This window comes from Pyrus communis, chromosome 13, assembly GCF_963583255.1.
Source record: "Pyrus communis chromosome 13, drPyrComm1.1, whole genome shotgun sequence".
Lineage (NCBI taxonomy): Eukaryota > Viridiplantae > Streptophyta > Magnoliopsida > Rosales > Rosaceae > Pyrus > Pyrus communis.
Genome location: NC_084815.1, coordinates 21,121,786 through 21,135,996, shown reverse-complemented (window position 1 = coordinate 21,135,996; position 14,211 = coordinate 21,121,786). Strand labels below are relative to the sequence as shown.

At 40.0% G+C, this 14,211-nt stretch overlaps 2 protein-coding genes across 2 annotated transcripts; both read left to right on the top strand.

Moving 5' to 3' along the window:
- Nucleotides 1-4,956: 4,956 nt before the first annotated feature.
- Nucleotides 4,957-6,933, top strand: LOC137712341 (cytochrome P450 736A117-like). Its single transcript, XM_068451437.1, has 2 exons — nucleotides 4,957-6,042; nucleotides 6,307-6,933. Exons 1-2 carry the CDS (start codon nucleotides 5,008-5,010, stop codon nucleotides 6,931-6,933), a joined length of 1,662 nt encoding a protein of 553 aa, XP_068307538.1. The 5' UTR covers nucleotides 4,957-5,007.
- Nucleotides 6,934-11,038: 4,105 nt separating this feature from the next.
- On the top strand, nucleotides 11,039-12,394 carry LOC137712339 (homeobox protein knotted-1-like 3). The gene is made up of 3 exons (XM_068451436.1): nucleotides 11,039-11,249; nucleotides 11,740-11,870; nucleotides 12,104-12,394. Exons 1-3 carry the CDS (start codon nucleotides 11,039-11,041, stop codon nucleotides 12,392-12,394), a joined length of 633 nt encoding a protein of 210 aa, XP_068307537.1.
- Nucleotides 12,395-14,211: the final 1,817 nt, after the last annotated feature.

Here is a 14,211-nt window from a genome sequence, read left to right as displayed (position 1 = left end):
AGTGTTGGAGAACAATTCAGAAATAAACAAAAATAACAGAAATAAACAGAACTTGAAATTTTAATATTTTATTTACCAAATATACTTGATGTGCAGAATGAAATTATACAATAAATACATAAACTAATATAAAATATCAATGATACTAACTTGATCACAGAAGGTAGAGGCTAGCGTAAAAGCTATGTCCTTTGAACAGTATTTTCGTCCCACTCTTGTGCTTGTGGTTCTACATCGTCTGCTCGACCAGGATACAACTACTTAATTCTACAATCCGCACTGGATTATAGAACTCTAGCGAATTGCTTTGTGTGTTTACTCTCTGGAAATTTGGATTATAGAACTCTAGCGAATTGCTTTGTGTGTTTACTGGATTATAGAACTCTAGCGAATTGCTTTGTGTGTTTACTCTCTGGAAATTTTGTACTTGTGCTTGTGGTTCTACATCGTCTGCTCGACCAGGATACAACTACTTAATTCTACAATCCGCACTGGATTATAGAACTCTAGCGAATTGCTTTGTGTGTTTACTCTCTGGAAATTTGGATTATAGAACTCTAGCGAATTGCTTTGTGTGTTTACTGGATTATAGAACTCTAGCGAATTGCTTTGTGTGTTTACTCTCTGGAAATTTTGTACTTGTGCTTGTGGTTCTACAACGTCTGCTCGACCAGGATACAACTACTTAATTCTACAACCCGCACTGGATTATAGAACTCTAGCGAATTGCTTTGTGTGTTTACTCTCTGGAAATTTTGTATGAAAGATAAGGAGGAAGAAAAGATGATTCTGACTTGGATACTGTGATTGCAGATATATAGGCTGTTTCACACCCTTTCAAATACATGTTTAGTGTATTTGAAAGCACACAACTCTTTCTAATAACTGTGTGGGCCCTTGTCTTGATTAATTAATATTAATTGTATTTAGGCTATATTATATTCAAGCCTAATTCACACAACCATAAGGCCCAAGCCTTCAATCCATTTCCAAATGGTCCAAGTTCTAATTACTAAGAAAAGGGAATAAGCCTATATAAAGGCTTGTGAAAAAATACTATTAACCAATGTGGGACAAAAGGGTCTCAAACTCCAACAAGTAGGTTTATATAAACACACAAATCAGCCACCAGTTCCATTACTAGTGCTCAGGATTGCGGCCCAAGATGTGGAAATAGGTGGTTACAAAATTAAAGTCAAGGTACACGTTATGATCAATGCATGGCAAATTGGAAGAGATCCCAAACTGTATGAAAATCCAGGGGAGTTTGAGCCAGAAAGGTTCTTGAATAGTGAGATAGATTATAAAGAGAATGACTTTCAGTTAATTTCATTTGGTGCTGGTTGGAGGTATGTCAGGGAATTCAATTTGCCATGGCTGTCAATGAGATTGCGTTGGCAAATATCGTGCACAAGTTTGACTCGGCGTTGCCTGGTGGAGCAAGCGGGGAGGATTTAGACATGACTGAATCTACTGGTTTAACCACACATAGAAAAGATCCTCTCAGAGCTGTTGCTATTCCATATTTATTTTGAAAGATTAAGGCTATAGCCCATATGCTGTATTGAAACAATTGATCAACTCATTTGTCTAATGCAGCTGCCTTGGATGTACCATTGGAAAAGAAACAGCTGCATTATCATTGTAGACAGCGAAATTTTGGTGAAAATAAATGTTCATCAACACATTAAATTTTGACATGCTAGGACTTATGTGACATGCATGCATCATTTGTCTCACAAATCGTACACATAACATGTGACTCAATAAAACCGGACGAGTCATTAAGAGGGACACTGTCAATACTTGGCGGCAAGGGATTATTTGATTTTAATTTAAATAAATCAAATATTAATTGATTGAGCCAAGTCACGAATTAAGCCACAAATCAAGTCTTGATTTGTCCATCAATTAATCAAGTCCACAATCAATGCCAAATCCATTCGTAAGCAAGGCTTGGAGAGCCTATCAATAAGAGGCTCCAAGACAAAGAAGGGAGCCAAAAAAACCATTCTCACACTAAAACGTTGAAGCTCCCAAACCCTCAAATTCCCAAACACTTAGAAGATTTAGAAAGCTCTATGCATTCTTCGTCACACTTGTAAAGAACCACCAAGCATCCATAAGAAATCCAATTTATTACTTTATATACGTGTTCTTGTGTTATTGATCACAGGAAATTCACATTTACAATCACGTGAATTAATTTAAAGCAAGCAAGATAAGTTTCATAACATAAGCCAAGATAGGAAGACACGTAAGATCGTGACTGTTTGCATGCATGCACCGCTCCAATTTTTGTTGTCTTCTCCCCAAGAAGAGTAAAACTGGTGGACTAGCTGACTTATCTCTTGAAGAAAATAAAACGTCAAATTAGTGTTTGTTTCTTTATCTGACAAGAATCTGCAGGCCTGATCTTGACTATGGTGAAGCAGGAAGATTTCTGTTGATGTTCGCAAGTTTCTTTAAATTGACGTGCTGGAAAAAAAAAAAAAAAAAAGACAAAATTGACTCGAGACATGTATGTGGATTCAAATTTGCCATAGCTATTCAAAGAATATAGCAAAAAGTTGTCAGTGATTTTTCGTTTCTTGTGGGTTGAGGTTACGTGTGCGCACGTAGATGATAATGTTATCTTTCAAACTTTACTCGTCCTGCAACTATTGTAAACACTATTCTAAAAATCTTTGTCTAGGTATTAGGTGGTTAACTACCGTCCCGATTAATACTTAGACGTTTGAAAATTAAGAAAGGGTGCATATACTTGTTGAGGCGGGTGCCTAGGCCGTCTAGGCACCCGTCTAGCCTGCCCAGATCTGCCTAGGTTGCGACTCATTTAGACAGAAAATAGATAACTTCATTTTGCATTTTATTTTTTTAATAAATTGTAAGAGATGTGTTGAATATTTAATTTAACACACATTATATACTTGTTCCCTATGTTTTCATTATGTTCCAATATTTCATAATATAAATATCATTTTATTTTGTAGTTTATGATAAAGTTATATATATTTTAAGTATAAACCGACATTTATTTACACGAAATATAATGAATCTACTTAAATCCACCTAGTCAGCCTAGACCCCGCTTGGCTGTCTAGGCGTTAGGCGCCAGCCAACCGCTCTACTAGCGCCTAGCGTCTTTTAGAATCGTGACTGTAAATAGGAGATATGCAAATAGTTCGATACTATCCAACCGAACTTTTGAACTATCGGCAGATGTTTGCCGAAGAGGTAGAAAACTCAAAACAAAAACATCACTATTCGGAAATGATTAACCGAATTGGATGGCAACAGTTCAAAGGTGTTCTAACCTATTCGGCACAAAAATTTTGTCCTACAACGTAAGGACTTCCATTGGCAGAGGAAGATCGCAATTCCGTATGAGGTCTAAACCAGCAGTCTTCTGAGAAACAGAAATTAGACTTTGATGTAACATTAGAAGGATCACAGTGTAACTGCTCCGCCTAAGACAGGTAACCAATATTTCACTTGTTTTTGTCACCTACGAAAATTATGGCCACTAAAATGTTCAGGCTTAACACTATTGGCTTCTTTTAGGCTTGCCATTTGTTATATAATACTGACTAATGACAAGTGAGAGAGATGTAAGATTGCTATAATACTGTAGAAATTAAAACAATTGTCTTGTTACTTAAGAGTTTTAACAAGTATAGGATTGAGGGAGATAGAAAATTGGGTGTAGTCAATTTGGATTTTAGAGGATTTTAATGGATTTTTATAAGTGACAGATTTTAAAGGATTTTAATAGACTCTACAAATCTATATAGATTTTAGTATATTTATATGGATTTTTATTATATGAATTTTTATTATAGATTTCTATGGATTTGTATGAACTTGTTTCATGGATTTCTATGGATTTATAGTTGATTCCTACAACATAAATGATATAGAAATCTGACACACAAAGTAGAAATTCAGATAAGAGAGAAGTCAGTTTGAAGAAGGAAATCCTAGGGGTGTGGATGAGATTCTTCACAGCCCTTTTTATGCATAAATTGGCTCTCAAATCCTCTAAAATTCATTACTTGATGAAATCCGTTAAAATCCTTAACATTTTGAATACCTACATATTTGTGCCAAGAATTTTAAATCTTAATTGACTACACTTGGATTTGGATGTATTCTTTCAAATCTTTTTAAATCTTACCTTGACTACATCATAATTTTAAAGTCCTTTAAAATCCTCTTTAAAATCCTAATTGATTACAAACTGATTCTAAAGTTTTTTAAAATCCTTTTAGATCTTAATTTGATTACACCCCCTTAGCGTGTTGTGTTTTCTGTTTGAGGTTTCTTATTTAAAGAACTTCTCATACCCTTTTAGAAAGGGATTATGACTCTTCAAATAAAACACAACTCTTAAATATTAAAAATAAATAAAATAAAATAATAATAAGTTTTTAATCTGTAAAATAAAAAATAATTAAAATAATTAAAATAACCAACGGTCCTAGGCTTACCTGACTTAAAAAGTAAAATTAGTATTACATCTATTTATATTGCTTTGCAACCCTAAAACAAATTCAACCATTATCTTTTTTTCATCCAACAGATCTCATCCCAAAATTAAGTAAATATTATAAAGGGTCATTTATCACAAAGAGTGGTGTTATCCACATACCATTTTTTACCTTCCACATACACCTGTTAAGCTTTTGTAGTGCATTATTCTATTTGGCTGCTACAATTCAATCAAAGCGGCGGATTATGTGAATCTTACCAAGTTTTAGCTCATCATACCAAAGCTGCAGATTATGTGAATCTTACCAAGCTTTAGCTCATCGTGCCTAGTGGTCAACAACAATTCGAAAACTTTTGTCTTAAAGATGTATACTGTTCTTGTTTTTTTTTTTTTTTTTTGTTATGGTTATTTCAAAGAAAATATAAGATGACACAGAAACCGATAACTAAGTGAGACAAAGGAAAAGAAGATAGAAAACAAGGAAATGAAAATGAAATTTGCTTTGGAATATACAAATGGAGCAATCTATCGCACATCTGCTAGAAAAAGAAGGCCACCTACCCCACAAAGTAGGATTATATAAACACTCAAGCGCAGAGAATACATACATGAAAACACATTTTATTTTCCCAGGTAGGACAATGATGCTGGTGAATGAAACCACCTCCTTTTGGCAACCTTTGGCCTTCACACTTCTGGCCATTTTCATCATTCTCATATACAGATGGTACTCCTCCACCACAACCTCCAACAAAACCTCATCACCACCTTCTCCCCCAAAGCTCCCTATCATCGGAAACTTTCACCAAATAGACCTGTACCCTCATCGCTCACTGCAAACATTATCTCAACGCCATGGCCCTCTCATGCTTCTTCACTTCGGATATGTCCCAGTCCTTGTTGTCTCTTCAGCTCAGGAAGCTCGGGAGATCATGAAAACCCATGACCTCACATTTTCTGATCGACCCAAGTCCACCAACTTTGAGAAGCTTCTCTACAACTTCAGAGACGTTGCATCTGCTCCTTATGGTGAGTATTGGAGGCAGGTCAAAAGCATATGTGTCATAAATCTTTTGAGCAACAAAAGGGTTCGCTCTTTTCGCTTTGTTAGAGAAGAGGAAACCAAAACCATGATCAGCAACATAATGAAGTCATCACCATCAGTTTTGAATTTAAGCGAAATGTTTGCGACGCTTACTAATGATGTTGTATGTAGAGTCGCTCTGGGGAGGAAGTACAGTGGTGAAGGTGGGATGAAGTTTGAGGGACTTCTGGGGGAGTTCACTGAGTTATTGGGAACTACTAACATTGGGGACTATATCCCATGGCTTTCTTGGTTGAGCCGTGTCAACGGTTTGGAAGCCAGGTTCGACAAGGTGGCTATGAAGTTTGATGACTTTTTAGATAAGGTGGTCCAAGAGCATATGGGTCAGAGTTCAGAGAGTGGAGAGGATGGCCAACAGGATTTTGTCGATGTTTTGCTTGCATTTCAGAAAGAAAACTTGTCAGGTTTTCCTATTGAGACAGTTAGTATTAAGGCTCTCATCTTGGTAATCATCTCTCTCTCTCTCTGTGTTTCTGTTAGAAAGCTATTAAGTAAACTGATTCGTACATATATATATATTAGATATTAAACAGCTGAAAATCCAAAACTTCGGTGTTAAATCACATACTGTTACAAGTTGAATTGTAAATCAAATCGGATGAGTTGTCATGCTTCCCGCTGCTTATTTTCCTTTAAAACTAACACAATTCTTCCTCTATGTAATTATATGTATTTCAAATACCTTAATCAGTAATATTAACTGTTGCAGGATATGTTTGCTGCTGGCACTGATACCACATATACAGTCCTGGAGTGGGCAATGACTGAGCTTTTAAGGCATCCTAGGGTCATGAAAAAGTTGCAGAATGAGGTACGAGAAATAGTTCGAAAGGGAGAACACATAACAGAAGATGATTTGATTGGAATGCACTACTTGAAGGCGGTGATCAAGGAGACTCTTCGCCTACATCCACCAGTTCCATTACTAATTCCCAGGATTGCGGCCCAGGACGTGGAAATAGGTGGTTACAAAATTAAAGCCAAGACACACGTTATGATCAATGCATGGCAAATTGGAAGAGATCCCAAACTATATGAAAAACCAGAGGAGTTTGAGCCAGAAAGGTTCTTGAATAGTGAGATAGATTATAAAGGGAATGACTTTCAGTTAATTCCATTTGGTGCTGGTAGGAGGGTCTGTCCGGGAATTCAGTTTGCCATGGCTGTCAATGAGATTGCGTTGGCAAATATCGTGCACAAGTTCGACTGGACGTTGCCTGGTGGAGCAAGTGGGGAGGATTTAGACATGACTGAATCTACTGGTATAACTGTAAACACGAAAAAGTTCCTGCAACAAGAAACAAGAATACGTGTACAAAATATATTTTATGTTTAATGATTTTGGGGTTACAATCTCTTTGTAATTTGATCCTCTGATTCTATCTTCGTAGGGTGTAGGTTTGTGGATGAGCTGTTGATCCAAAGGGCCGTCGGGGCTTGATCTAGGGATGAACAGTTGATGAACGGATCTTCGAGGGCTTTTGAGCTTGATCTTGAAGACTGGGTGTATGGATTTCTTCAAGGGGTCGTCGGGGCTTGATCTTGAGGGTTGATGGATGAGCGGATCTTCAAGGGCTTTTGGGCCTAATCTTGAAGACTGAGTGTATGGATTTCTTCAAGAGGCCGTCAGGGCTTGATCTTGAGGGTTGATGGATGAGCGGATCTTCAAGGGCTTTTGGGCCTAATCTTGAAGACTGATTGGATGTGTGGATTTGTTGAGGTTGTTGATCCAAAGGGCCGTTGGGGCTTGATCTTAGGACGAACGGATGATGAACACTTTCTTCAAGGGGCCGTCGGGGCTTGATCTTGAGTCGGTGGAAGTTCTTCAAGGGCCGTCGGGGCTTGACCTTGAAGGAGGATTTGACGAAGAACGAAGAGTGTTTTCTTGATCCTTCGGGATTTGCTTGAGAGCTTTAGAGTTTCAAGGCTTCAAGGTTTTGGTGTGATGTAAATTCCCTTCTTTCTTTCTTCTTCTTCCTTTCCCCCCTCCTAAAATGAATGCCTTGGCTTCCTATTTATAGAATTCCAAAACTTGATTTTTGGATTTAAATAATCATATGAAATAAATCATTTCTGCCAGGTAATGACACGTGTCCTATTTGATGACCTTTCCAATTTATTTCGATTTTTTGTTGAGTCACACGCTACATGTAAAATTTATGTGACACGTGAGCGTTGAAATTTTAATTATTGGTCAACATTCATTTCATCGAAATTTTGATGTCTACAAATGCCCCCACTTCAAGGCGCGTCGTAGACATGTGCTTGTCACGTGTAGAAGATGCGTTTTGAAGTCCCTTAATGTAGATGTCAACCCAAGGGCCGTCGAGGCTTGATCTTGAGTTCGACTGGAAATTTCTTCAAGGGCCATCGAGGCTTGATCTTGAGTTCGACTGGAAGATTTTCTGGTTTCCTCCAATCGTTGATTTTCCACAAGCTTAATCTTGAATTGGGCTGGAGATTTCTTCAAGGGCCATCGAGGCTTGATCTTGAGTTCGACTGGAAGATTTTATGGTTTCCTCCAATCGTTGATTTTCCTTTGTGCTACTCTTGAACTGGGCTGGAGATTTCTTCAAGGGCCATCGAGGCTTGATCTTGAGTTCGACTGGAAGATTTTATGGTTTCCTCCAATCATTGATTTTCCTTTGTGCTACTCTTGAACTGGGCAGCAGGATTCTTTTGGTTTCCCCCGAAGGTCTGAGCTTACTCCTTTTATCTGTTTCTTTGTTCAATCTCTCCAATTCGTATTGAAGAGGATTAGAGGATAGCTCAGCATATGCAGTTGTTGCTTGTCTCCACATGCCTCAATGTATCATTTTCACTTGCCTTACTTGCTCCCCTTTGCAGAAGTGGTCCCTTCTCTGGAAGTGTATCAACCGTTGAAGATGACTACTCGAGAGCAACATTAGGTAAGCAACCAGGGAATAGATTCCAGGCAGTCGGTTCCAGATCGGAAGACTGACTCCAAGTGCCGGCTGATTGCTTCTTTCACTTTGCCATGCAAGTAAGAACAAGGACAAAGAAAAAGACAGGGAAAAAGCATGATATGAGATACCTTTGCTTTCAAAGAAGCAGCGAATGAATCAGCACATATATTTGTTGTGCTTGTCTCCACATGCTTCGATGTATCATTTTCACTTGCCTTACTTGCTTCCTTTGCAGAAGTGGTATTTCCTTATGCAGGTTTGGCATCTTCTCTTGTAGTATTTGTCCTCCGATGCAGGAGTTGAATGCAACCTTTGCATTTAAATGGTGCTTCACTTCTTGGTGGCAACTGGTTTGAGTGGAGGTTCCGACATATTGCTTTCTCTGTCCTTGTCTTGGCAGGTGAGAACAAGGGCAAAGGAAAAAATAGGGAAAAATCATGATATGAGATACCTTTGCTTTCGCCCTTGATGATATGAGATACCTTTGCTTTTGAAGAAGCGGTGAATGAATCAGCACATGCTTCAATCTATCGTTTCCTCCTGGGTCATCTGTACTTCAGGCATCTGGTATATTCAAAGGTTGAATAGGTTTTCTCAAAGGAAGAAGAAGAATTGTGTATTTCGAGAGGCTTTGCTGGGAGTGCGCCCTCAGAGGTGAGGAAGAGTTGGGCATTTTCTTCAGGTCTGCCTTGCCATAAGAGACGAAGGTCGACACATATAGGGATTTCTTAATAGCAAGTGGTGGTACCGTTCTTTTACCCTTGTCGACAAACGTCTCTTCGATATTTGAACGACGCCTCTTCGATTTCTGAACGAGCGCCACTTTTGACAAAGTTGCACGCGTTTTCTGAAAAGCAGAGAAAGCGTCGCCGAACTTTGCGCTTGTCGGCTAAAGACGTGTAGTTGCGATGATGGCCTCCACGTGTTCTCGACTTTGTCAGATATCTTTTGACAAAGTTGAACGCGTTTTCTGAAAAGCCGCGAACGCGTCGCCGAACTTCACGAAGGAAAATCCGGATTTTTGAATCGGTGGTCGTGTCGCTTGGCTTTTTACAGAGGTATCGATCACTCCAACATACACACTCTGAAAATTGCCCATTCTTGAAAATCGTCTCCGGCCTTTTGAGAATTATCTCCATCCACCCCTTCTCTCTGAACACCTTTGAAAAATGACTAACTCATCGAACCTTTGCTTAGATTTGAGTCTCAGCAGCGATCCGGTTGCACCCTGTCAAGGTAATGTATGGCGCCCTTCTTTTTTATCTTCTAACGGTCCTCTTACAGGTGAAGACTCCATGATGACGGATGCAACAACAGCTACGATAGTAGCTAGAAACCTCCTCACTCCTAAGGATAGTAGGCTGCTTTCAGGACGGTCCGATGAGTTGGCCGTTCAAGAGTCCCTCGCTCTCAGCGTTCAGTGTGCAGGCTCTGTGTCCAACATGGGCCAACGCCTACTTGCTCGCTCCCGTCAGGTTGAATCGTTGATGGCAGAGGTGGAAAGTCTCAAGCAAGAGATCAAGCAGCTGAAGTATGAGAATAGAAGTTTGCACGTGCTTGCAAACAACTATTCGACGGGCATGAAGAGGAAGCTTGATGAGCTGCAAGAGTCTGAAGGTCGGATTCAAAGTGATCGTCAAAGGTTTTCGTCTTTCCTCCAGAGGCACATTTTTCCTGGGTCTTCCAGCGTTTGGCCAAGTATTGAGGCCTCGAATGCTCTATCTTCGATGCCTCCCGCTCCGAGAGTTTTGCCGAATAATGGGGCTTCACGTGAACATCCTTTGTGAAAGCTCCAATCTTGTATTTTTTTTTTTTTTTTTTTTTTTTCATGCTTGTAATTTCTTGAAGATTAATGGACATGCTTTATTTTATTCAGTGTATTGTGCTAAATACAGATAAAACATATACATCACCGTCCATCATCATTCCTTTTTATTTTAATTTATTATTTTTTTATTCTTTTCTTTGCTTTCGGTGGCGCTGATCCACCATTCATTTATATATATATATATATATATATATATTTCAGATGATGCCAGAAACGCCATCATTATTTTTTTCTTTCTTTTTATTATATATATATTTTTTTTTTCTTTTTGCACATGGTTCCAGAAGCACCATCATTGTTTTTATTATATATATATATTATTATTATTATTATTATTTTTTTTTTTTTTTTTTTTTTTTGGGGATGGTGCTGTCCAGCCAGATTCCATCAATTTTTTTTTCTTTTATATGGTGACCTGCAAGGCTGAGTTTGTGGGTGAAAACCCAGGCCGAGTCCGAGAGAAGACGGATGAGATCTTTGGGTGTGAGTTGACAAACTTTGATTTTGTCAATCACATTCAAAGGCAACAGCAGAGGCAAGCAGACGGATGAGATCTTTGGGTGTGAGTTGCCAAACTTTGGTTTTGTCAATCACATTCAAAGGCAGTAGCAGAGGCAAGCAGATGTGAGTTGACAAACTTTGTTTTTGTTGATCACATTCAAAGGCAGCAGCCATGGCAGAGGTCGATGATTGAAGAGAGAAGGCCGCGCTGCTCAACCTTAGAGAGAGACAAACTGCCCATACAGCAGCATGAAGATCTTACTGGGGTAGATGGCAGAATGGAGAGCATGGACGAAGAGCTCAACGAAGACGGTGACGGCTCGGGGCTTGGTGGATTTATCGCTAGTGGATCAAAAATCCTTGTCCATATGCTGCAGGCTGAGATGCGGCAGAAGGGTCTTTGACTAACATCACGAATCATCTTTCTTTGTTGGAGCTTTTTTTTTCTTTTTTTTTTTCTTTTTTTTTTTCCAATTCCTAATTTAAACTGGAATTCAAATGAAACTTGGTCAGTAACCACTAGCGCCCATTCTTCTTTGGCTGGGCTTTCTTCGGGTTTCTGTCTCAATGAAGAACACCAAAAAGCTTTTGAAGACGACCATGGCCCGTCGACCGACAGAAGTTTGGGACCATAGCTGGGCAAGTTGGGTTCCTCTTCCCTACTTGTTCAAACGTGCAGAGTAATGGCTTCTTCTCCATTGCATCTCTGAAAAGAGAAAGAGAGATGTCGAAAGAAAAAAAAAAAAAAAAAAAAAAAAAAAAAAAAAAAACTTCTTTAGACACCCAAGAGGCTGCAGGAAGCTGTGGGAAGACGGTTTGCTGCTGTGTTTTGGTGAAGTCTCCGTTGTGGCTTTTTTTTTTTTTTTTTTTTTGTTTTGTTTTGTAGTGCTGCAAATGTCTCCATCGGTGGAGATGAAGAAGGAACACTCCGCGGGAGGAGTTGACAGCGGCAAAGACGGAGAAGACGGCAAACGTCTCCCATTGTGGAGAAGAGGAATGAGCAAGCTCAAGGACCAGGTTTGTGGGGTCGGTGTGAATTGGTGGTGATGTCAAAGAGGCTAGATCTGCGGCGCCGGCGATTGTGGTTGTTCCGGCGATCGACGAGAAGCTCGTGCAGTCGCAGCGCGTGGTCGACAACTACTCGGCGCTCCGAGCCAATGGGGATGTTGGAGTCATGGATGAGAAAGAACTTGATTTGTTCATGACGAATTATTGTTCTTTTGCTTTATTCCTTCAAAGAACAACTGCAGCAGCATGTCCGAGTTCACGCCATGGAAGCAGTGATGGCGTGTTGGGAGCTTGATCAGTCTCTGCAAAGCTTAACAGGTGTATCCACGGGTGAAGGAACGGGTGCTACCATGTCCGATGATGATGACCAGGTAGATAGCGACATCAACTCCTATGATGGAAGTCTGGACGGGCCAGACACCATGGGATTTGGCCCTCTTGTTCCGACTGAAAGTGAGAGGTCTGCTGCTGGTGGTGATGAAACGCCATTTTTTTTCGAGTTGAATTGTGAGAAATCAGAGAGAAGAGCTTAAAGCTTAAGGCTTTTTCAGTGCATATAGGAAAAGCGCAGTTTGGGCTTTGAGAGCCGGGCCCGGGCCTGGTGGGAGAAGGCAGAGAGGATCCTCGTTCAAATTTGATAATGGTCCGGACTGGTGTGCCCAGCTGCATCGCCTGGTCCATCGCATTCGAATCGCCGTTGGAGTTCTGTCAGACCTGCGTCTTGTCCATGTACTCCTGTGACGGCATGGCTGCTGCTTCATCATCTATATTCCCAAACACGGTGTTCACCAACCACGAGTTTCTCCCGTCTTTGCACGAGTCCTTCATTGACTTCACTGCCTTGATTATATTGGCATCGACCTCTTATCTTCTTCTCAGCTGCATAATCACGAATCCTCTTCTCAAGTGAGTTCAGATTTCCCCTCCCTTAGTTTGTAGTACAAGACGGGGAGTTTGAAGACGCAGCTACTTCATGGCGGCCAGGAATCAGAGCTGGATCCGTTCAAGACTAGTAGGAAGCTGCTGACGGTGTATGATTACGAGAGGCAGTGGAAGGGGTGATTAACAGCTCCGAAAAGAGAAGAGCCAAAATCATGTCGACGGAGAAGAGGTTGTGTTCCTTAACGGTGAGCTGGTACTTAAGGGTGAAGCGGATGAGGTGGAGGGCATAGTAGGCCCAAGAAGAGTGACGGCTATGTGAGTGTGATGAGGGATTGGGCTTTGTAGACCTTATCAAAGCTGCCTCGACCCAACAGCTGGCCCAGTTGGTAATTGTCGAGGAGGGTTGGAGTTGTGTGCTCGCTGGGCTCGTTGAGATAGAGCCAAACTTGCTGTCAAGTGTCAACCACCCAATGGAGGCTGTTTACATATTATATACATATACATATATATATATATATATATGTAAGTCTCTTTTTTTTTTTTTTTTTTTTTTATAAAGAAAATTGCAATTTTTTTTTTCTTTTTCAGGATAGAGAATATATATTTTTTTTTAATACATAATAACATATGTATAATTATATATATATATTTTTTTTTTTTTCTTTTTTTTTTCTTTCCTTTTCTTTTGTAATAAAATTGACTTTCTTTAATGAAACATTTATTTATTTATTTTGATGTGACTGTACTTGAAGTTTTGAAGTTTCAAGTTGCCTACGTACTCTTCCAAAGAAGAGATCAAGTCATAACGTAGTTCAAATGAGTGATGGTTTTGATGATGATTTTGCCGTACACAGTTTATGCTCTTACGGGCCAGGAGCGTTTGGTGCCGTTTGCAGTTTCAGCTCATGCAGACAAGGAGCTTTTGGTGTCGCCTTTTATGCTCGTGCAGACCAGGAGCGTTTGATTGTCGCCTTTTAGGCTCGTGCGGACAAGGAGCTTTGGTTGTCGCCTTTTAGGCTCGTGCGAACGAGGAGCGTTTGATGTCGTTTGCAGTTTTAACTCGTGCAGACAAGGAGCTTTTTGGTTGTCACCTTTTAGGCTCGTGCGAACGAGGAGCTTTTGGTATTTGTCAAACGATCTTAGAGAGGCATTCCTTGCAATCTTTATAGCAAGGAGTCTTGACTGAGTGATTGAAGAAGTCTTCGGGGAAGAAATCGCGCATCGTGATGGCAGCGGACGATCTTTGTGTCATAACTCCATCATCCTCAACACTTTCATGTAGCTTTGAAGGTTGACGGTAGCTGCTTTGCCCCCTTTCCGATTGGTGAACTTGTGGAGGAGACCTATGTTTCTTGTGCATTTTCTTTGGAGTGACATAAGTCCATCCTTCAACTTCACTTGACTTGACTGACATGGTTTTGGAGCATGCCCCAGCGGTTGAGGTGAAGATTTTGAGTTCAAAGAGACA